Here is a 23145-nt window from a genome sequence, read left to right as displayed (position 1 = left end):
CGCGGGGGGAGGGCCGCCGGGACCCCGAGTCGGAGGGGAGCTCAGCGACGCCCTCCCCGGAAGTCAGCCCCACCCCACCCCCCACCCCCCGCCTCGGGAGCGACGAGCACGTGGCCCCGTGGCCCGACTTCCTGACATCCGGGTCTCAGGGCGACTGGGGCCCTGGGATAAAAGGCGGGGCCTCCAGGGGGCAGAGGGAGCATCCGGGGTCCCGCCGGCACCCAGGTGAGGCCGCTCGGGGAGGCCCGAGAGACGCCGAGGCCTGGAACCGAGAGGGCGCGGGGCGGCCCCGGGCCGGGATGTGCCCACGAGGCCGGGCCCGTCGTCGGCTCCCGGGGCCCGGACAGACTGGGGCCTCGGAGAGACGAGCGGGCCCCACACGGGCAAACGGGGCGATGCCGGGCGTCCGGGCTGGGTCGCGGCCCTCAGATCCCGGCACAGCGAGGGAGCCTTTCTTTGCCCTGGCGCGGGGAGCAGGAGGCCCGGGGGAAGGATGAGCAGAGGACGCGGTTCCTGACCTCTGGCTGAGGGTCTCCGGGCCAGGAGGTCCCTGGACTGAGGGGTGGGGCTTCGGGGCGGCGGAGGGTGGACGCCCAGGACCCCCGGGGAGCACGGAGCAGACCCCCCCCTCCCCCCGGCAGAGGGGCCCGGGCAGAGAGCTGCCCTGTGCTGGGTGCTGGGAGGCCAGGGAGAGGGGCGCACCCAGCAGTCTCCCCGGCCTCAGACCCGGGGGGAGGGGGGGGCGGCAGGGCAGGTGTGGCCACGTGTGGGCCCCTCACCTCTTCCGGGTCCGCGTGGGGTCTCGTTCTGAGTTTCCCTCAGGCTCGCAGGGGAGAGGGCCTGGGCCTGGCAAGAAAAGGCGAGCAGAGGCCGGAGCCCTGAGGGGACCACCCAGCGGGGACTGGGGGCCCTCCCAGAGTCCGGTTCAACCGTCCTTCCAGCACTGGAGGCCCGGGCTGTGCCACGGTCTACACCCGCGGTGCCCCTCCACTCCTCTTACAGAGTCTCCAGGAACCAGAGGTGAAGGCCCAGGTGTGAGGCCCGCGTCCTCGTGTCACAGAGCAGGAGGCCCAGGCCGTGCCAGGCATCCAGGTGAGGTGTGGGCCCCGAGTGTGGCCCCGGGGGCTCCCCATCCCAGAGCAGAGGGGACCCCACAAGGCCAAGTCACCCCATCCCCAGGGAGCCCCAGATCCACACGCTGAGCCGGCTGCACCCTGAGGAGCCACCTTGCGACCCCTTTCAGGGTCACAGGGGACAGGCTGCCCAGGAGGAGAGCCGCCGTGAGGCCCGAGAGCCCCCCTAAGGAGGAGACGTGTAGGGAGGTGGCTGCGGTGCTCAGCCCGGGCCCCTCCCCCCCTCCCTCTCTCCCAGGCCCAGGGTCCCCATCTGCCACCACTGCACACCTGTCAGCTGTCCTGCCCTGCATCATGCCTGTGGATCAGCTGAGTGATCTCCGCAAGGTAGTGAACCAGCTGTTTCTGTCCGAGGAGGCCGCGACCCCGTCGCCCTCCTCCGCTTCGAGCCCCCCGCCCTCCTCTGTGGAAGCGGAGGCCTTGCTCCAGGATGCTCTGCTGGCGATGATGGCTGACCTGGTGGAGTTCCTGCTCCTCAAGTATTGCGCCAACGAGCCCATCACCAAGGCAGAGATGCTGAACGTGGTCCCCGGAGATGCCCAGGGCCGCTTCCCCGACGTCCTGAGCCGCGCCTCCGAGTGCCTGCTGCTGGTCTTTGGCTTGGATCTGAAGGAGGTGGACCCCGGCGAGCACACCTACGCCCTGGCCCCCACCATGGGCCTCACCTGGGATGGGGTGCTGAGCGGTCAGGAGCTGAGCCTGCCCAAGACCGGCCTCCTGGTGGTGGTCCTGGTCGTGATTTCCCTGCAGGGGGACCGCGCCCCCGAGGAGGTGATCTGGGAAACGCTGGGTGTCATGGGGGTGTGTGCCGGCATGGTGCACTGCATCTATGGGGAGCCCAGGGCACTCCTCACCCAGGTGTGTGTGCAGGAGGGGTACCTGGAGTACCGCCAGGTGCCCCACAGCGACCCCGCCCGCTACGAGTTCCTCTGGGGTCCCCGGGCCCACGCGGAGACCAGCAGGTTGAAAATCCTGGAGCACCTGCTCAGGGTCAACGGGAGGGTTCCCAGGTCGTGCCGTTTCCTGGCCGAGCAGGCGGTGAGGGAGGAGGAAGAGGAGCCCTGAGCCCGAGGGGCGGCCAGGCTCCTTGCAGGCCAGCAGCTTGTCCAGCAGCTTCGCTCTGTGTTTGAAGAGCGAGCAGGCAGCCTGCCAAGGAGCGGGGGCGGGCGAGGGGGGCACAAGGCGTGGGGCAGCCTTGGGTGCCTTTTCTTTGTGAGCACGTGGGTTTTCAGCCCTGTTTCCTTTAGTCGTGTTTGTAATGCTGTTCCGTTCACTAGAAATCTTGATAAACTTCAGGGTCTAACTTGGCGAACTGTATCAACCACAGGCGTATTGGTACTTACCTCGTTCAAGAAGACGGATTTGCCTTTCTGTAACAGATGTTTGTCAGTGTGCCATTTGATTTAGTGACCCTGAGCCAGAGGACATGCCGCTGGAATCAGAATGGTTTGGGAAATGTGACAGTCCTTAGCAGTAAATGAGATGGGCCATGAATTCACTCAATAAAATTAAAACGGTTAAGCCTTGCTTCCTATCCTACCTGTGTGTCATTCTTTAAAACTAAATATCTTTTTTCTTTTTTTTTTTTACCTTTTCCTGGGCCACACCACGGCATATGGAGGACCCCAGGCTAGAGGTCGAATCAGAGCTATAGCCGCCAGCCTACGCCACAGCCACAGCCACGCGGGATCCTTAACCCACTGAGCAAGGTCGAGGACCGACCCCCAAACCTCATGGTTCCTCGTCGGATTTCTTAACCACTGAGCCACGCCGGGAACGCGGGAACACCTATCTTGAGTTGGATGTGTGTGGTTTTGTTCAGAAAGCAGGAGACGAGGCATCTGCGTCCGTAAGACCTCTGCTCACTGGCTCCTTTACTCCCAGACTCTCCCTGAGCCTCTGCTCTCTGGAAGGCCCCGTGTTCCGAGTGGGGACACGGCAAATCCGGACACAGCCCTCACCCAGAACGAGCGTCTAGGAGGCGCAACGATGAGAAGGACGGTGGAGAGATGCCTCCCCCGTCCCACAGAGCAAGTGGAAACGGGGCGGGCACGGGGGCTGCAGGAGCGAGCACCCGAGGCTGAGCGGCCCGAGCCGGGGCGGTTCGGGGCTGCGGGACGGACGCCTTCTGCGGGAGGCGAATATGATGAAGTCGCGCGAGGTGGCGGCGGCCCAGCCCGTGGCCGCCGTGTCTTCGCGGGGAGAGGCAAGCCTGAAATGCCCGCTTGCAGGAGACGTTCCCTTTGGGTCATGGGCACAGCTCCCGGGGCCGCAGGTGAACGTTGCCTTTGGTCAGGGAGGGGCAGACCCCTGCTTCTCCCGCCTGAGGTTCTTCATGTATATTCCAAGGATACTCAGTATTTTCCAAATGGGCCATGCGTGGAGTTTGGTTCGTTATCTACTCGGTCTTGCTGTTACATCGTGGAAGCAGTTTTGCTACCCACCCCCAGTTGTTCCGTAGGATTTCAGTGGGGTGTCTGCTTTGAAACTGGCTCCTGGAGTTCCCATCGTGGCTCACTGGAAACGAATCTGACTGGCATCCATGCGGTTGCAGGTTCGCTCCCTGGCCTCGCTCCGGGGGTTAAGGATCTGGCGTTGCCGGGAGCTGTGGTGTAGGTCGCAGACGCGGCTGGGATTTTGCATTGCTGTGGCTGTGGTGTAGGCCAGCGGCTACAGCTGCGATTCCATCCATAGCCTGGGACCCTCCATATGCTGATCAGCTGCGGGGGCCGGTCAGAAGCCAAAGGCGTGGATGAGGAATGGTCCCGAGGACCCGGGGGAGGATAGGTCCCCGGGGGCTGCACTCCAGAGCCTCTGGACGCTCCTCGGAGGGGAAAGATGGCTCCTTTTGACACGCTAGCCTGGTTTTCCAAGGAACATCCTCAGCCCTCCTCCCACGGACTCTCGCCACGTTCCTGTCCCCCTGCAGGTGGCGACTTGCCTTTTGCCTGATGGCGCGTGTGAACGGGTCAGGAAGTTCTGGCGAGTGGAGGGCACCCGCGACTGTCCCTGCGTCCAAAGGAAAGAGCCCGTTCGCAGCCTGGGGAGACCCTGGTGTCACCGTGCAGGGGAGGGCAGGACAGTGCTGTGGGGGGGGGGGGGGCGTAGGGAGAAGCCTCCCCGCTGCCACGGGCGGGATCTTGGCAACTAAACCAGGTCTGGGGTTCGAACGCCGCTTGTGCATGGGCGTCCCTGGAAAACAAGGCAGGATCGCCAGGCCCACTGGCCTGCTCAGAACCTCCCGCACCAAACCGAGGCCACGATTTCCCCGGCCCATCACGCCAGCTGCATTTGCTGAGGACCCAGGACGCGGCAGTGCTGGGCGGGCACTCCCGGTCCTGGTCCCCGCCACTGCTTCCTGGAGGCTGAGACAAGGCCTTGATGTAAATGCACAAACATTCTGAAATATGAGAGTGTTGAAAATGACTCTTTTAAGGAGTTCCCGTCCTGGCTCAGTGGTTAACGAATCCGACTAGGAACCATGAGGTTGGGGGTTTGCTCCCTGGCTTTGCTCAGTGGGTTAAGGATCTGGCATTGCCGGGAGCTGTGGTGTAGGTCTCAGACGCGGCTCGGATCCCGCGTGGCTGTGGCTCTGGCATAGGCTGGCAGCTACAGCTTCGATTCGACCCTTAGCCTGGGAACCTCCATATGCCGCGGGAAGCAGCCCCAGAAAAGGCAAAAAGCCAAAAAAAAAAAAAAAGACTTTTTGAATCCAAAAATAGTTAAATCACAAGAGTATATTGGTGGGAAGAAACCATTCCACTGCTGCGGAAGCTCTCTGGGCTCCAGGCGGTGACCGCCCACCCCAGGGCTGGGCTCCCCCAGAAGCAGGAAGGGCTCCTGAGTGAGTGTGTGATGGAAGCCCTGCCCAGCCCATGTCCATTCAGGGCCCAGGCGAGGACCCGGGCGGCTGCTCCCAGGGGCACAGTCAGAAGGTGGTGTGTGGGTGCTGGGCCTGCTGTCCCCTAGAGGCTCCAGGATAGCCAGGATGCAGAGAGGGCGGGGGACGGGGCACCCAGGAGTCTGGGCGCCTTGGGAGGTGTCCTGGGCTGGTGCCGCCAGAGGGGCCCAGGAGGGGCCCAGACCCCTGGGGGCAGGCGTGGGCGTGCAGCCCAGGGGCGGGCGCTGAGCTTTGAGGCAAGAGCCAGGTGGGGCCCGTGCAGTCCCCTCCCCGCTGCCCTCTTTCCAGGCTCCCAGCTTCTCTTCCATTCTCCTCCCCGCGAGGCTGGGCTGGCCGGGGGGGAGAGGCCAGAGCAGCTGGGGAGCTGGGGGCCGACCCTCCGGGGATGCTGAGGAGGAGCCCCAGGAATCAGGGCCGTTCTCCTCACCCGGGGACAGCACGAAGCGCAGGCCGCGCTGACGCGCCCCCCAGGAGCTCACGTCCTGTGTCTTTGTCCCGGAATGGGAAGTGCCAGCCGCTGGCCCTTTCTGGGCCTGGGCAGGCCTGGAGCACATCCAGAGAGGCGCACTCGTGGCTTGTGGAATTGCCCAGGCCAGGGATGGAACCCGAGCCACAGCGCTGACCCACGCCACGGCTGGGCCAGCGAAGGCTCCTTACCCCACTGCACCCCAGCAGGAACTGCAAAGCAAACCAACACACAGAACCAGAACTACAAACCTTTTCATCAGCGCCGTGGATGCAGACAAAGCCTTCGAAACCTATTCAACACGGGCTCGTGGTCAAACCTTAAAGCAAATAAGGTTGGAAGGGAAATCGCCTCTCCTACAAGTGGCAGCAAATAGCCAACACTGTGAAATACTAGGAGCATTCTTACGAGGGCCAAAGCCTAGGAAAACGCTGTCACCTCTGGTTTTTGAGGCTGCGCCGCCGAAACAGAAAGCCGGAGCCACGGACGGCAGAAGAACTAAGAAGTGCCTATACCGAAAAGAGTGACTACGTGGGGTCACGACAGGATCACCTGCCCAGCAGCTTCAAAGGAATGGGCCATGGAACAGTCACATGAACAAGAGACTTCAGAAAGCCAGTGGCTGGAAGGTCTCCACGGCCAAATCGAGAGCCGTGCCCGGCAAAGCAGGCACTGTTCAGAACAGGTAATAGGAAGTGACTCGATTCAAAAGTGCAATACACTTTAAAAGATACCTGAGAAGAAGCACAAGAACAAAAAATGTTATTTGCATGTAGTCTGCATGGAGGCATTACACAAGTTTAGTGGTAGACTCGGGTTAAAGAGATTCCCAGTAAATCAAGTAGAACCGTGTGTGCTTTGCTGGGGAACAGAATCCGGGGAGCAGGTCGATACTTTTTTTTTTTTTACGATATTACAGAATTACTGCTCTAAATTGATCTGTCAGGATGATAGTCCATCTTGACCTTCTGTCTTTTGTTCTCAAAATAAGCCCTGGAGGGAGTTCCCGTCGTGGCGCAGTGGTTAACGAATCCGACTAGGAACCATGAGGTGGCGGGTTCGGTCCCTGCCCTCGCTCAGTGGGTGAACGATCCGGCGTTGCCGTGAACTGTGGTGTAGGTTGCAGACGCGGCTCGGATCCCGCGTTGCTGTGGCTCTGGTGTAGGCCGGTGGCTACAGCTCCGATTGGACCCCTAGCCTGGGAACCTCCATATGCCGCGGGAGCGGCCCAAGAAATAGCAACAACAACAACAACAACAACAACAAAAAGGACAAAAGACAAAAAAAAAAGTAAATAAGCCCTGGAGAAATAGAGAAGGGAGAGACTGAATGCCTAAGCCATATCTATAGCTATCTGTAAGTCTATCCGTACATATATCTTTTTATATACGTATAGATCTGTATATCTGTCTGTATATCTATATCTGCTTATATATCTGCATATCTATATGTTTTATAGGTATATACCTGTATATCTATCCATTTATCTCTCTGTATATATCTATCTCAGTGCCTAATCCATATCTAATCTGTATAGACATATGTCTGTGTGTGTATTAACACTGCATATCTCTCTGTATATATATGCATATATGTGTGTTTCTATAGATATATATATGCATATATCCATATATCTTTCTGTGTATACAAATACATATAAATTTATACTTATATCTATATATCTATATATACATATAAATGGAGTTTCCGTCGTGGCGCAGCGGAAACGAATCTGACTAGGAATCATGAGGTTGCGGGTCTGCTCCCTGGCCTTGCTCTGTGCATTAAGGATTTGGCATTGCCGTGAGCTGTGGTGCAGGCCACAGATGTGGCTTGGATCCCACATTGCTGTGGCTGTGGTGTAGGCCGGCAGCTGTAGCTCCCATTAGACCTCTGGCCTGGAAACTTCCATAGGCCACGGGTGCAGCCCTAAAAAAAAAAAAACAAAAATAAGCCAACAAAAGACCAAAAAATCCCTAACACATATCTATCTGTATATACATCTGTATATATGTTAATACCTGCATATATATCTGTGTATCTATCTGTATAGATATATATATCTGCATATCTATGTGTTTATATAGATATATATCTGCATATCTATCCATATATCTTTCTGCATGTATATATCTACTGCCTAACACATATCTATGACTATCTGTACATATATATTAATACCTGCATATATGTCTATACATCTATTTTTATATATCTGTATATCTATCTGTACACTCATATCTGTGTGTGTATATATATATATATATACCTGCATTATATCTGTATATCTACCTGTATGTATTATCTCTCTGTACATCCGTCTGTATTAATATATATCTGTACCTCTCTCTGTATGTTTATATCTGTCTATCTAAACGCCGACGCCACATCTGTATCGACGGGTAGCCTGCATAGAGCAGGTGACAGGATGGGGAGGGGAGAAGTTTCAACTTCTGCCTCTGCTCCCTGGTGGAAATTGGGAGCCAGCTGCTCAGGCCACAGGGCAGGGTGGGGACAGGAGGAAGGAGGGGGCGACGGAGGGCAGCAGAGCTTGTGCTCATCACCCATGAAGTCACCGTAGTGGCTGAGGACAGGCCTCTTGGAAATGGCCCGCTTCCACACACAGCAGCGCGGGGCTGGACCAGACCGAGGGAGGGGGGAGCGTCCGGCATCAGAGGGAATCAGGCCGCGGAGGACTTGGGCACGTCTTCGGAAACTCGGCCAGAAGCACAGTGTCCCTGGGAGGCTGCCTGAGGCTGCAGAGAATGAGCCTCCGTGCTCTGACCTGCGAACGGTTCGCTCACGTCAGAAGCCCAGGCCCTCGCCCGACGGCCGCGGCTCAGCCTCCTCTGCGCAGACAGGGAATCTTTTCGAACAAAATGTTTCCAACGTGGAGCGGGCGCGTGGAGAGGCGCCGCTGGGAGGCGTGTGTCTTCTCTGGCCCTCCCCCACGTCGGGGGCGCTGCAGCTCCCATCCAGCAGGGGGTCTGGGTGCAGAGCCTCTCTGGGCCTGGGGTGCAGGGGGCAGAGGCTCCGAGCGCACAGCGAGCGAGCTTCTCCCAGCCAGCATCTCCGCGGGGAGGCGGGAGCCGAGCTTGGACCTTAGGCCGTGAGTACTTGGGGGTGGGGCGGGGGCGTGCCTCGTGCCCAGGGGGTCCAGAGGATCCAGCCCTGGGGGACCCCGGGGCTTGCTGTCCCCAGGTGATTCCCCTGACTGCTGGCTGGGAGGTCTGAGGAGGGTGCGGGCCTGGGTCTGGGGGAGGGCCCAGGTCGGCCGAGAGGAAGGCCGGCCCCATGGGAGGCAACGGAGGACCAAGGCCCCACGGGATCCTCTCTGCGCTGCGAGACCCCCGCGGAGCTGGCCAGGGTGGGTGCCCCCAGTTCCACCTCAAGGGGACGCGGAGGGGCAGGGCCTGGGTCTCAGGGCAGGAAGCTCGTGTGGGCAGAGGGGGGGGCCCGGGGCCTGAGGGGAGGCAAGGGGAGGGAGGCAAGGGGAGGGGCGGGGGGGCCTGAGGGGAGCCTGGACCCCCAAACGGGGGTGGGGGTGTCCCAGAGAAGCCCCCGCCCGCAGGTGGCGCTGGGAGCCGCGGGCGGGATGAGCACGTGGCGGCGCGTCCTGACTTCCGGGTCTCAGAGCGTCTGGGGACCTGGTACCAGCAGGGGCGGCGGCTCCAGGGGGCAGAGGGGACAATCCCGGAGGGAGGACGGAGGGGACCCGGGACCCCAGGCGGAGAGGGCCCTGTGGAGGCCGCAGGGCGGGGTGAGCTCCTGGCGGCGCGTCCTGACGTCCGGGTCTCAGAGCGTCTGGGGACCTGGTACCAAGAGGGGCGGAGCCTCCAGGGGCCAGAGGGGAGGGTCCCGTGGTGCCTAGGTCAAGGTGAGAACCCTGATGGGGGCCTGGACCCCAAAATTGGGGTGGGGGTGTCCCAGAGAAGCCCCCGCCCGCAGGTGGCGCTGGGAGCCGCGGGCGGGATGAGCACGTGGCCGCGTGTCCTGACGTCCGGGTCTCAGAGCATCTGGGGACCTGGTACCAAGAGGGGCGGAGCCTCCAGGGGGCAGAGGGGAGGGTCCCGTGGTGCCTAGGTCAAGGTGAGAGCCCTGATGGGGGCCTGGACCCCAAAATTGCGGTGGGGGTGTCCCAGAGAAGCCCCCGCCCGCAGGTGGCGCTGGGAGCCGCGGGCGGGATGAGCACGTGGCCGCGTGTCCTGACTTCCGGGTCTCAGAGCGTCTGGGGACCTGGTACCAGCAGGGGCGGCGGCTCCAGGGGGCAGAGGGGACAATCCCGGAGGGAGGACGGAGGGGACCCGGGACCCCAGGCGGAGAGGGCCCTGTGGAGGCCGCAGGGCGGGGTGAGCTCCTGGCGGCGCGTCCTGACGTCCGGGTCTCAGAGCGTCTGGGGACCTGGTACCAAGAGGGGCGGAGCCTCCAGGGGCCAGAGGGGAGGGTCCCGTGGTGCCTAGGTCAAGGTGAGAACCCTGATGGGGGCCTGGACCCCAAAATTGCGGTGGGGGTGTCCCAGAGAGGCCCCCGCCCGCAGGTGGCGCTGGGAGCCGCGGGCGGGATGAGCACGTGGCCGCGTGTCCTGACTTCCGGGTCTCAGAGCGTCTGGGGACCTGGTTCCAGGAGGGGCGGCGGCTCCAGGGGGCAAAGGGGCGCTCCCGGAGGGAGGACGGAGGGGACCCGGGACCCCAGACCAGAGTGGGCCCTGGGGAGGCCGCAGGGCGGGGTGAGCATGTGGCCCCGTGTCCCGACTCCCGGACATCCGGGTCTCCGAGAGCCTGGGGACCGCGTCTCAGGCGCCAGGAGGCGGGGGACCCTCAGGTGGGCCGCGAAAGGGCCCCAGGCCTGCCACGTGCTGCCTGAGTCAAGGTCGGTACCCTGAGGGAGGACTGAGGGGACCCTGGAGCCCAGGTCAGAGGGGACCTCTGAGAAGCCGGCGCTGCCGGGGGCGGGGACGCCCAGGCAGGAGGAGCACACGTGGGGTGCCCCGACTTGCACTTCTGGTCTCAGCGCGATGGGGACCTGGGGGCAGGAGCGGTTCCTCAGGTGGAGACGGGCCAGCCCAGGACCCACGGGGACTTTAGGTGGAGACCCTGGGGGAGGGTGGGGCCCTGGATCCCAGCCCGAGGGGCCCCCTCTCGGCCCCTGCCATCCCTCTGCTCCTGGGTTTCGGGTGCCACCCCCTGATGGCAGCCTTGCACTTGGACCAGGTGAGGGTCCGGGTTGCCCGCCAGGAGGCTGCTGGTGGGCAGAGGGTGGGCCGGGCTCCCTCTGGCAGTGAGGGAGGACCCGAGGGAAGACTGCAGGCCCCTGCTCCCGCAGAGCCGGGACCCACCCTCAGGAGCCCGGGCAGGGAGCCCCCCCCTCCTGCCAGGTCCTGGGGGTGCCAATGCCCCGGCCAGGGGGCAGTCCGGGTCAGCAGAGGTCAGGCCAGATGTGGGGCCCGTCACCCGCTTCCCTTCCTTGCGAGGAATGGCTTTGGAGGAGTTTCCCTCAGACCAGCCGTGGGGAGGATCCCGGCCGGGCTGGGGGGAAAGGGAGCAGCTGCCTGAGCCCGGGGGGTCGGGGGGAGACCACCCACCCGGGACTGGGGGGCCTCCCAGAGTCCCACCCACCCCTCCTACCAGCACTGAGGGCCCTGGGCTGTGCCACGGTCTACACCCGCGGTGCCCCTCCACTCCTCTTACAGAGTCTCCAGGAACCGGAGGTGAAGGCCCAGGTGTGAGGCCCGCGTCCTCGTGTCACAGAGCAGGAGGCCCAGGCCGTGCCAGGCATCCAGGTGAGGTGTGGGCCCCGAGTGTGGCCCCGGGGGCTCCCCATCCCAGAGCAGAGGGGACCCCACAAGGCCAAGTCACCCCATCCCCAGGGACCCCCAGATCCACACGCTGAGCCGGCTGCACCCTGAGGAGCCACCTTGCGACCCCTTTCAGGGTCACAGGGGACAGGCTGCCCAGGAGGAGAGCCGCCGTGAGGCCCGAGAGCCCCCCTAAGGAGGAGACGTGTAGGGAGGTGGCTGCGGTGCTCAGCCCGGGCCCCTCCCCCCCTCCCTCTGTCCCAGGCCCAGGGTCCCCATCTGTCACCTGCCCACGTTCCTTTCAGCTGTCCGGCCCCGTCGTCATGCCTCCGTTTCAGCGGAAAGAGCTCTGCAAGATGCAGAAGGAACTCGAGGACCCGGCAGAGGCTCAGAGCCTGACGGAGGCCCTGCTGTTTTGGGGTGAGGAGGAGCCTGCCTCCCCCTCGAGCTCCCCCTCCTCCGTCTCCTCTTCCTCCTCGGCGCTGTTCCTGGGCCCCCTGGCTGGGGGCGCTGAGGCTGGGCCCCCCAGTCCCCCCCTGACCCCTCGAGGTGTCTGGCCCTCGCCCCCGCCCTGGAGCGAATCCGAGGATGATGCTTCCAGCAGCCACGATGGTGAGAGCCCGGGTCCCTGGCCCGACCAGGAACAAGCTGCTGCCCCCGAGCTAGGCCCGCTGCAGCAGAAGGTGGCTGACCTGGTGGGGTTCCTGCTCCTCAAGTATTGCACCAACGAGCCCATCACCAAGGCAGAGATGCTGAGCGTGGTCCCCGGAGATGCCCAGGGCCGCTTCCCCGACGTCCTGAGCCGCGCCTCCGAGTGCCTGCTGCTGGTCTTTGGCTTGGATCTGAAGGAGGTGGACCCCGGCGAGCACACCTACGCCCTGGTCCCCACCCTGGGCCTCACCTGGGATGGGGTGCTGAGCGATCAGGAGCTGAGCCTGCCCAAGACCGGCCTCCTGGTGATCGTCCTGGGCGTGATCCTCCTGCAGGGGGACCGCGCCCCCGAGGAGGTGGTCTGGGGAGCCCTGGGCAGTCTGGGGCTGTGTGTGGGGAGCGAGCACTGCATCTATGGGGAGCCCAGGGCACTCCTCACCCAGGTGTGTGTGCAGGAGGGGTACCTGGAGTACCGCCAGGTGCCCCACAGCGACCCCGCCCGCTACGAGTTCCTCTGGGGTCCCCGGGCCCACGCGGAGACCAGCAGGTTGCAGGTCCTGGAGCATCTGTTTGGCGTTCGTGGGAGGGCTTCCAGGTCCTGCCCATCCCCAGCTGAGGAGGCCGTGAGGGAGGAGGAAGAGGGGCCCTGAGCCCGAGGGGCGGCCAGGCTCCTTGCAGGCCAGCAGCTTGTCCAGCAGCTTCGCTCTGTGTTGGAAGAGCGAGCAGGCAGCCTGCCAAGGAGCGGGGGCCGGGCGAGGGGGGCACACGGCGTGGGGCAGCCTGGGGTGCCGTTTCTTTGTGAGCACGTGGGTTTTCAGCCCTGTTTCCCTTCGTTGTGTTTCCAGTGATGATCTTTTCCTAGAAGGAGTGTCCAAGGTCGTGAGTGACGTTGCTCTCCCCCGTAGTTGTCCTTACCCAGTTCTAGAGTGAGACACATGTGCTCTTTTGTCAGAGAGATTGGGAAATGTCCCATTTTCTTTTGTGATCCCGCGCAAGAGGACGTGCAATGAGAATGGTTTTGGAAATGCGGACGTCCTTAGCCGTCGTAGAGATGGAGCATGATTTGCAGCATTAAAATTCTTCAAAGCAGTTAAGTGTCATTTCTTTTTATTTATTTTGCTTTCGTCTTTTTAGGGCCACTCCCACGGCATAGGGAGGTCCCCAGGCTAGGGGTCCAGTCGGCGCTGCAGCCGCTGGCCTACACCACAGCCCCAGCCACACGGGCTCCGCGCCTCGTCTGCGACCTCCACCACAGCTCAGGGCGATGCAGGACCCTTAACCCGATGAGCGAGGCCAGGGATCGAACCCACGTCGTCATGGATACTGGTTGGGCGGCTAACTGCTGAGCCACGACGGGAGCTCCAAGTGTTACTTCCTGTGCTCTCGTCCGTCGTTGGGTGAAAGTGAAAGGCCCACGTGTAGCGGGCTCTCTGTGGGTTATTGAGGAAAGCAGGAGACGAGGCATCTGCGTCCGTGAGACCTCTGCTCACCGGCTCATTCATTCCCAGGCTTTCGCTGAGCCTCTGCTGTCTGGGCGGCCCTATGTTCCCAGTGGGGCCACTGGCAAGTCAGGACACGGCCCTCACCTAGAATGATAGTCTGGGAGCCGCAGTGACCATAAAGACGGTGGGGAGACGCCCCCCGCCCCCCGAGTCCCACCGAGCAAGTCCAGGAAAGGGTGAGCGCCCTGGGGTAGAGAGGGAGCGCTCGGGTGGGTGTGGCCCGAGCCAGGGCAGGGTGGCGCTTGGGCAAACTGGCCGCCCACGTCGGCTGGCCCTGCCCCTTCGGGCCCCACAGGTCGCCCTTCGGTACCCTGAGCCCTTGTCACGGCCCCTCTCTCTGCCACCCTTGGTGGTCGAGTGGCACTTCCCTGTCCTGGACACCCACCGTCCCTGGACAGCCTGGGACCAGAAGGAGCATCCAGGGCCAGCCTGGCCTCTCCTCTGGTGGCCCGAGCCCGAGCCCGAGCCCGGGAGGCTCTCGAGCCTCTGCCGGGCTGTCCCGGGCCAGCGTGGGAAGGCCCTTCCCACTCTGGGCAGTGCTGGGGGAGCAGAGGGGCTGCCACTGCCCCAGCCAGGAGGTCGCCAGGGCAGCCGGTGTCAGGCCCCACCCAGACAGCGAGTTCAACCTCTGGAAGCGACTGGGTGGCAGGAGTCACACGTGGAACCGGCCTCTCCCTGAGGTCAGGCTGCCGAGATTTTGTAAAGCGTGTGCAAAGCAGCTCCGTTGATATCACACGTCTGTCTGCACGTCGGCCCCTTTCTCTAGAGACTGCCACGAAAGCCAGGTCCCCACGGGCTGAGGTGTGGGGCAAAGTGGTTTTGAACTAGCAGCCTGTCCCGGAGTTTGTGCTGTGGCGGCCCGCAGCTGCAGCCCGGATCCAACCCCCAGCCCGGGAACGTCCATGGGCCGCGGGTGTGGCCCTAAAGAGCAAACACAAAACGTCCAGGGCAGCATCTCGGCAGCGGGATTCCAGGCCAGGAGGCACTGGGGAGTCCCCGCCGAGGAGGAGAGAAAGGGGCTCCTTACACTGAAGCCGGGCGGCCCCGAGTCCCCCTGCGCCCGGGGACAGGGAGCCAGCAGCTGGGCCGGGCGGGGCCTCGGGCCAGGTCTGCGGCCTCGAGGTTCCCAGCGCTCGTGTCCCCCGCGGCCCCCCTCGGGGCCTCGGCTGCGGCCGCCACAGCGGACCCAGGGCCCCGACTTTCGGTTCCGGGGGCCGCCGCGGGCACGCCCTCCTCCCCGGTCTCGGGCCCCGCGGGCGGCGTCCGCGCCCCCCTCGGCTCCACGGGAAGCGCCTGGGCTTCGCCGCCTGTGCTGCCTGAGACCATCGCTCTTTCAAGAGGCCCGTCCCCGAGCACAGGCACCCCGGGCTCCGGGGCGCAGCCGCCAGAGGGCCCGCCACGTGACAGCCTCGGGGTGCTGAGCTCAGCCAGGAAAGGAGGAGAGACCAGAAACGTGTCACCGGACCCAGGCCCTGCAGGGAAAGCCACAGCCACCCTGCCGTGCAGACACCAGCGAGTGGCCGCGCCCTGGACACGCAGGCCTCCGGCAGGGACGGCCACCTCCACGGCTGTGCGTCTGAGGACAGGACGGAAGGGCACCCGCGCGGGCTCGGCAGGAGGAGCCGAGGCCTGACCCCGCTCATCTGTAGAAGGAGGACCCCGCGGACGCAGTGTCCCGGCACCAGCACGTGTCCCTAACCCTCGCTGCGTTCTCGTCCTCGCGGAGCCCTTCCAGGGTCTTCCGTCAGGAGTGGAGGCACATGTCTGGTCGCCAAGTGTCTACAGGCAGCTCGAGGCCTTTGGGGTGGGAGGGGTGCCCCAGGCCTTCTCCCCCGCCCCGCCACACAGAGACACCCGAGGGGACCGCAAGCGCCCAGCGCCCCAGCGCAGAGGCTCTGAACACTCGTTGGGAGCAGACAACCACTCGTGGTGCCAGGGTGCTCTTTATTGCCCTGCCCGTGCTCTGACCGCGGGAGCGCCTCTACGGGTGCTCTTCTGGGGGCCCGGCCCGAGGTGGCAGGTGTCCTGGGAAACCCCAGGGGTCAGGGCAGCCGTGGAAGGGGCTTGGGGGGTGGGGGATCTCCTGCGGGCAGGCGGCGGGTCTGGCCGCCGCGACGGGTGCCCAGGGGGCGCACAGAGGGAGCAGCTCGGGGGGCAGGCTGAGCAGCTGGGGGGGCACGGCCGCCGGGCCCACCAGGGACCCGTAAGGAGCCACCTGGGCGGGAGGCACAGTGACACAGAGCCAGGGGAACTCGACAGGCCATGCCACCTGGGCCAGGACGGGGACGAAGTGCTCGCACGTCTGGGTGCCCTTGTTCTGCATGGTGGCCGGCAGCTCGGGCACCGCGTGGGGATCCCTCCCCAGAGGGGCCGGGGGCACAGAGGCCGTCGGGGCCAGGCCGGCGAGACAGTGGGGCTCCTGCCTGGGCTCTGCAGAGAGGGCGAGGCCGCCTGGTGGCTCCATCACGGGAAAGGCCGGGGCCGGGGCCGCCGGCCTGCCGCCCTCCTGGCGCGAGGCCGATTTCACGCCCAGTCTCCTCTTCATCCTCCTCAGCAGCTGCGGGCAGTCTCTCTTAAACCAGGGGCTGCGGTAGTACTGGATCTGAGGTGCACCGTGTGCAGACACAAAGAAAGCAAGCCCCGGTCACGGGACGGTGGCGGCGGCGGGCTCGACGGCCACCTCGCGGGGCCCCTGCGCTCTCACCCCCGGCCCCAGGCCCCTCTGGAGACCGAGCGAAGGCCAAGGTCCCCAGGAGAAGCTGTGCACCAGCCTTTCCATCGTGCACGCTGCCGTTCTCGCCCCTGCCTCGCCCTCGGGAAATGCCTGACCGCGGCCACTCAGGACACGGGGCACGAGGCCCAGGGCAGGGCCTGGGAGGTTGCGGACTGGAGGTAGAAAGGCACGGTGGCTTTGGCAGGGCCCGTCAGGTGGCCACACCAGGCCCCCTTGCTGGGAGTCCCCGGCGCCCCCTGACCTCGGCAGGCACGCCTTCCACCCGCGCGCGCGCGCCAGCCCCCTTCCGTGGGCTTCGCACGCTGCTCTGGGCCAGCACGTCCCAGGGCCAGACCGGACCTGCTGCTGCCCAGGAGAGCCCCCGCTTCCCTTCCAGCCCGGGGCTGTGGCCCTCGCTGGGGGACACGCAGGCCCGGCGCTTCCAGGTCCTCTCCTTCCCCAGAGGGGCGGAGCTGCAAGCGCCCTGCAGCTGGGCACACGTGCCAGCTGCCCAGGGTGGCGCCTGCCTTGGTGGCTTGCGAAAGGCTCACCGGGGAGAGGGAGGTCCCAGCACCCTCCCGCAGCGATGCAAACCCCGGAGAAACCCAAGGCAGAAACCCAGAAGCCTCCGGCCCTCGTCCTCTGCGCCCTGGGCACCCGCAGCAGCGCCCGCCCCCGCCACCCCGCCGGGCCCCACCTGCCGCTGCCTCCCAGCTCTCCCGCCACGCCCGGCCTGGCTCCGCTGCGGGCCGGCCCTGGGCTTGTCCCCCCCCCTCCCCAACTGCCCCCCGAGGCCCCCCTCCCCCGTACCTTGCTGAGGATGGAGATGGGCCTCCCCTCGTGGAGGAAGCTGGTCCGGCAGACGGACGTGTGCACGTCCTGCCGCGTTTTACTGAACCCGTAGAGGTTGAGCTGGCGGGCGAAACTCTTGATGGAGTCCGTCTGGAAGACCTTGGCCCGGCCGGCCCGCTCCAAGACCTCCCTCTGGAACAGCTTCTCGTTGATGCCTATGCAGGCCCCGTCCTCGTCCCACCAGATGGACGTGAACTCGTCACTGTTGACGATCCTCCACAGCTTCTCGGGGAAGGGGAGGGAGAGCAGGCTGGCCTCCCCCTGGGACGGGGCCCTGCCGACGGCGGGCGGCCTCGTGAACAAAGGCTCTTCCATCAGAGCCTGGAAAGCAGCCTCCTCGAGGAGCAGCCTGAGGTCCGGGCGCCCGGCCGGCCCCGGAGGGCCCAGCGCCAGCCCGGCCTCGGCCTCCGGGGGAGCCCAGCTCGCCGAGCCGAGGGCCGGGGCGCCTGTGGCGGGAGGAGGAGGCGGCCGGCCGGCCGCGGGGCCCTCCTCGTCTCCAGCCATGCGCAGAGGCCGTGTGTCCCGCCTGCGTGCGGCCGGGACACTGCAGGGTGGCCAGCAGCACCCCGGGCTCACAATGCCTCTCGGCCTGTCATAAAGGGATGGTTGCTCGGGGCGCTGACATCACGGCCGGCCGGCCAGTGACCTAACAAGGGGCCAGGATGCCCGTGTCAGCATGCCGTGCCCCGCCCGGTCCCTGCAGCGGCCCGGGGACACTCGTGCACGGGTGCGACGCCGCAGCCCGAGCGCTGCTGCTGCACACCGGGCCCGGCCTTCTCGTCCTGCAGCTCCGGGGCCAGGCAGATGCACACGGCCGGACGTCGGGCCGACGAGGTCCGAGCTGCCCTCCGAGGCCACGGGCCTCGACGGCCCCGAACAGCAGCCGTGCTTCCCGGCTCGGGAGCACGGCCAGCTCGGGTTTCCACCGTCCCCCACCCCCATTGCCTCTGCACCGTCACGGGCCTGCAAACCCCAGTGCCCGGCCCAGTGGGGAGAGCCAGGGCCGGGCCAGGAGAGGCCGAGGCTGGCCCCGCAGCCCCGCCGTCCCCCTGCTGCGGGGCTCGCCTGGAGCCTCCGCTGCCTCCCGCGGGTAACTGGATATTCCTAGAGCACCTGCTTCCCCAGGTCCTGAGACCTCGAGGAACGCCCAGCAGGGGCCACGGTTCCCGACACTTTCCTCAGAGCTCCTGTGGTTCCGGAGAAGGGCGAGGGGTCTCGCAGCAAGTCTGAGCGCTGCGGAGCGAAGAACCGATCCACCGCTGGCCTTTGGGCACCAGTGGGACTCCTTCCATCACCAGCAAGGGGTGTGCCTCCTGCCCGATGGCTGCAAACCATGGACGCCCCCTGGCTGAAGTGTCTGAGAGACAGCTAGGGCACGCGGCACAGAAACCGCGGTGTCTTCCGGAGCCGTGAGCGGTGCACAGCGCCGACGGGACGGGGCGATGCCTCAGGCCCAGCGGAAAGCTGCGTTCTGTCGTAGACAGTCTGGGAGCCGAGAGCAGCCCCAGGCACCTGCTGAGTTGTAATGAGGGTGGCATGCACTCCCCAGCCATGCCCCCCTCTTCCCTCCCCACACTCATGTCCAGGCTGCACCTAGAGAGCCCTTACACATGCTCCCCAACCCCCTCGGCCCCCGGGCCACATCTAAAGCAAGACTCACACAGTGCACTTGGAAAATGAGGAACCAGTTTATTGAGCTGCTGTAGGGAGCAAAAACGGTGGATGGAGCTACATTTGTTACACACCAAGCAGGAAAGGCTACACCACTGCATCATCCCTTTTAGGTCGACAGGCGGCCGCAGGCCGGTGCCAGGCTGCGGGGCTGTACACATTGGCTGCCAGTGCCGCCCCACGGGGACACTGTAGCAGCTGCCCGCTTCTCCGTTGGCTCCACTCCGGGGTGCGAACGTCGATGCTCCTCGCACCCTCTTTACAGGCCGGCCTCCTCGTTCCCAGGCAGAAGGCTCTTACCCTAGGGCATCTGCTTTCTTCCTCTGCTCCAAGGCTGCAGCCCCGGCTCTTGGAGCAACGGCACTCCGAGCTAAAAGCGTGTGCCCAGCCAGAAGCCTTCTCGCTGGGGGCAGAGAAAAAGCCACGGAGCTCAACACACACGCTGCTAGCTGTTTCTAGTCCTGGTGTTCAGTCTCCAGTCGTGCTTTGCAGTTTGCTGCAAAGCCAATATTCCCAGAATGCTAGAAAAAGCATAAACCATGTCTTGCTTATCGTGGCTGTTCTGGCAGTAGCAGCTACTAGGTAGATGGAGAAATTTCAGGGGTCATGGCAATGTCCCCCGAAGGGGTGGCACCCCAATGGGCAGGGCAGATGTGCCACTGGCGTCTACTTCTGCAACAGAACGTGTAAGTCTCCAGTACAAGCTTGTAAAAAAATACTTTAACAGAATATACTGTACAGAACTAGGATTTAACACGGTATATTACAATGCTAAAATATTTGTATAAATACTATACAGGCACGGAGTCACTCCATTAGAAAGGGCTCGCCAATGGGGCCATTGAAAACTGCGGTCGGCACGCCCGAGAGAACCTATGTCCACAGCAGGAGCACGAGCAGCCTGGCGGAGCGCACACGCTCGTCGGCCAGAGGCGTGGCTACGGCTCCCACCGACCATGCCACAACGGGAGCATCCGCGCGGCCAGGCCGGCCTGGTCTAAAAATACACCTTGAAGTAACACTTTTGAATAATACCAGCCGCGTAGACCCTGCTTCTCTGGCCTAATTGGCCATCCCAGGTGGATCCGTGCCAGCTCCTCGGGCGCCTGCCCGGGGGAATCGCCTTCCCCCTCCCACCCGCGCCCCCCGCCGCAGACCCACACCCGCTGCCACACGCCCCACGCCACACTGCGTGTTCCAGTCACCTGCCACCTGTGTGCCCCGTTGCGGTGAGTCACGGTAGGCATTGAGTGCAAACAAGGCATGAGATGGACGTGGCCGGAGACCCAGCTCCAGCCCCAGTTCCGGGCGGGGTGAGCGGACAGGCAGAGGGAAGGCAGGAGGGAGCGCCGGGCCAGGGCCGCTCACCATCGGTCCCGGAAAGTGGCGTCTAATCTGGCATCTCGATATTTAGCTTGGGAGGTGGCAGGACATACTTTCCAGGGCTCTGGGTGATAACTACCCTGGCCTTCTTTCGAAACATAGGAGCGATCTTCGGAGGTTCTGGAACTGGCGTTTCTTCGGTTTCCTCGTTCTCTTCGTGGTGGAGGTCATAGGAAATGTTTCCGTACTCTCTCAAAAACGGGAAGACTTCAAGCAGAAACTGACAGAAATCCTTGCGGATACCAAACCACCCTGAAAAGGAAGAAATGCACTTTCTCAGACACCAGCCTCCACTGAACTGCAGGTTCCTCTCCTTTCCTAAAGGAGAGCTTTTACTCGAGCACTGAAGTGCTTCCTCCCCAAGTCTGAGGATGAAGCCCGAGCCAGGCCTCCACCAGCTGAGCGCGGCAGGAGGAGCCGGAGCTCTGTGGTTCTGCAGATGCGCTTCCTGGGCCGGCGGCGACCCAAACGGCTCCCCAGGGCCTTGTTAGCAACGTGACCTTGGCCCGGCCCAGACCTCCCTATGGGAAATGGGAAACGGTGGCGGGGGGGGGGGGGCAGTCCGCAGCTCCTGATGGGGCCACCACTTTGAGACCTACTGCTCCAGTGAGTCTCAGATACCTGCGGAGTCTAGACTCCGCCGCCATCCTCCAATGTTCCCGGCCTGGAGAAACTCCTGTGTGACAAAGAACACCATCCAAGCCAAGGATTTCTGTTTCCCGCTGGAATCTGGGAAGCGGGCGGGCATGTGTTGGCCCGGGTCAGCAGGGGGCCTGAGTGCATGGGGTCCCCTGAAAGCTCCTCCCATGTGTGCTGGCTCTTCTGGGGCAGGACCCCATCCCATTAGCTTCCAGAAGCGCATGCTCAGGGGCTACACACGGAGGAGCCCAAAGGCCAGTGAGGAAGAGGACTTTGGAATGGGGCCCAGCTGGAGAGGAGGACAGGGAGCCCCATGCCACCAACAGGACTTGGTGACATCCAGAGTGACACAGGGGGAGCGAGAAGGAAGCTGACGCCGGGAGGACTCCCAGGGTCTTAAAAATGATGGAGATTTTTCACCTATGCCTCAGGAGCCCCTGGGAAGGAGGTACATTGGTCCCTGTGTTGCAGGGGAGGGGACAGGGCTCAGAGAGACTACCTGCCCTGGTCGGTCCTTCCTCAAACGGCAGCAGGCCCCGCTGGGGAGGCTGTAGTGCAGGGCAGTGTAAGCAAGGCTGCCAGGGTGCCCTCCCCTTGGAAGATGCTGGGCCTTCTCGAGCCCCAGCTTCCCCGTGCAACCTCCTTAATGGGGGCCCTTAGGCCTGTCTTTTCATACAGCGGGGCCACACACGCGCGTGCGTACACACACAGAGAAGACAGGCACACGGACACACATGTGCCCACGTGCATTTTAAGGCCTTCTGAACTGTTGAGTACATACAGTGGTTTCCGCCTTTCTGGCCGAACGTGGTTGCCATCAGGGTGATCAAGGAAAGCCACAGGGGGACGAAGATCGGGATACAAGAGAACGCATTGTGGCCGTCCAGCTTGTGCACCAGCAGGATCTAAAGGAAGAGAAACAGTCGAGACGCTGCTGACGGCGCATCTGAAAAGAGGCCCTGCCTGAAGCCAGACGGCCCCTCCCGTGTCAGGTCCCAGAACGGGGACGGACGTTCGCTGCCCAGGAGGCCACAGAAAGCCTCTCCTCTGGGGGAAGGACGAGATGAGCTGTTCCTCTCTCCCTTCGGGACCCAGCAAAATCCATGCACTCAGAGAATTTCCAACATCAGGATCGCTATGGGAAACTCTCCGTGCTGTCTTTTCTGGGGAGTCGCCCTGCGCGCTCGGATTGCCCCTCAGGACGTGACTACAAACCCACCACATCCGACTCTCTCCTTCCAGGAGGAGACAAACGGACACGTGCAGACGCTCCATAGGCACGCCGCTCACCGCGCAGCCCCAGACCCGCTGTCCCCTGTCGGCCGGCGTGCTCTCTAGGCGTGGCTCACAGGGATCCCCAGGGAGCGGGGGGCTGTCCTGGGGAGGCGCGGGCTGCAGGGCCTCGAGGAGCGATCGGGCGGAAGCTCACCTCGAAAGTAAGGAGGGGCACGACGATGGTCATCCAGCTCAGCGCCATCGTGATGTGCGTCCGCCGCTGTTCCGCGAGCACGTCCATGGAGCGCAGGAAGAGGACGGACCACACGATGTAGTAGAGGACCACCAGGCACAGGAAGGACATGAGAATCCACAGGGGGACGCACACCACCTGAGGCCGGGAGGAGAGAAGGGCCTCTGAGGAGAGCCCGAGCCCGCTCCTCGCTGCCCTCTCTGCGCTGAGGGTCAGTGCCAGGCACCCACGGGGACACGCAGGCCAGAGGGCGCCGCCGTGTTCACCGCGGGAGCCACTGCCTGCTCTGGGGTGGCGCGCCTGGCAGCCGCTCGTGCTAAGGGAGGAGCTCGCTTGGCCCGCCCAGGGCCCTGCCAGCCTCTGGGCCCCGCCGCCGCCCAGCTCCCCGGGACAGGCCCTCTTCACGCGCATCTCCCCAGCCCGAGGCGGCCCAGGCCCCCCCTCCTCCCCCCCCCCCCCCGCCCCCTGCTCGCTGGTCCCGGCCGCCCGGCCCAGGCGGCTCTGGGGCCGGTATCCCAGGAAGACCTTGTCTCAGCCCCGCACAAGCCCCCAGGATGAGTCCTGGGGCCTGACCGCGCCTCCTGTGCCACCTTCTCTCCCTCTGCACGCCCCCCCGCCCAATGGAGCCATTGTCCGCTGTCTGGTGCTATGACACAGTGACCCTGACTGTTCTGCTCCGGTGTCCAGGTCCATGACTTTTTAGCACCCACGTGCCAATGTGCAGCTCCCTCCTCACCCGCCAGACAGCCTGGTGCTCCTCCGTCCCTGGGTCACCCGCCCCCACCCCGGGCAGCCGCCGCTCTGCCCAACATCACTGCACTGCTGTCTCTTCAAGAACGCGCCGTCCGTGGGCTCCCGTGCGGCACAGCCCCTTCCGAGACCGCCTCCTCCCACTCGGCAGAACGTCTCCGAGATCCGGCCAGGTGGCTGCGAGCATCCACAGGTTGTTCCTTCCCATCGCTGGGCCGTGCT

General features: G+C 63.9%; 2 protein-coding genes across 3 annotated transcripts in view; one reads left to right on the top strand and one right to left on the bottom strand.

Annotated features, from left to right (window-relative positions):
- On the top strand, positions 1 to 2660 carry LOC125118454 (melanoma-associated antigen 8-like). Its single transcript, XM_047764981.1, has 2 exons — positions 1 to 1092; positions 1372 to 2660. Exon 2 carries the CDS (start codon positions 1428 to 1430, stop codon positions 2196 to 2198), a length of 771 nt encoding a protein of 256 aa, XP_047620937.1. The 5' UTR covers positions 1 to 1092; positions 1372 to 1427; the 3' UTR covers positions 2199 to 2660.
- Positions 2661 to 18681: 16021 nt separating this feature from the next.
- The window catches only part of TMEM185A (transmembrane protein 185A), a 34262-nt gene continuing 29798 nt past the window's right edge, over positions 18682 to 23145 (bottom strand). For both annotated transcript variants that reach the window (XM_047764957.1, XM_047764958.1), the window contains 3 exons: positions 22135 to 22311; positions 21487 to 21610; positions 18682 to 20318 (listed from right to left, as the gene is read on the bottom strand). In XM_047764957.1, coding sequence (XP_047620913.1) covers positions 20074 to 20318; positions 21487 to 21610; positions 22135 to 22311 — 546 coding nt within the window. In that variant the 3' untranslated portion in view covers positions 18682 to 20073. The remainder of the gene's footprint in view (positions 20319 to 21486; positions 21611 to 22134; positions 22312 to 23145) is intronic.

The sequence above is a fragment of the Phacochoerus africanus genome, chromosome X (genome assembly GCF_016906955.1).
Source record: "Phacochoerus africanus isolate WHEZ1 chromosome X, ROS_Pafr_v1, whole genome shotgun sequence".
NCBI classification, from domain to species: domain Eukaryota; kingdom Metazoa; phylum Chordata; class Mammalia; order Artiodactyla; family Suidae; genus Phacochoerus; species Phacochoerus africanus.
This window is presented reverse-complemented; position numbering and strand designations above follow the sequence as displayed.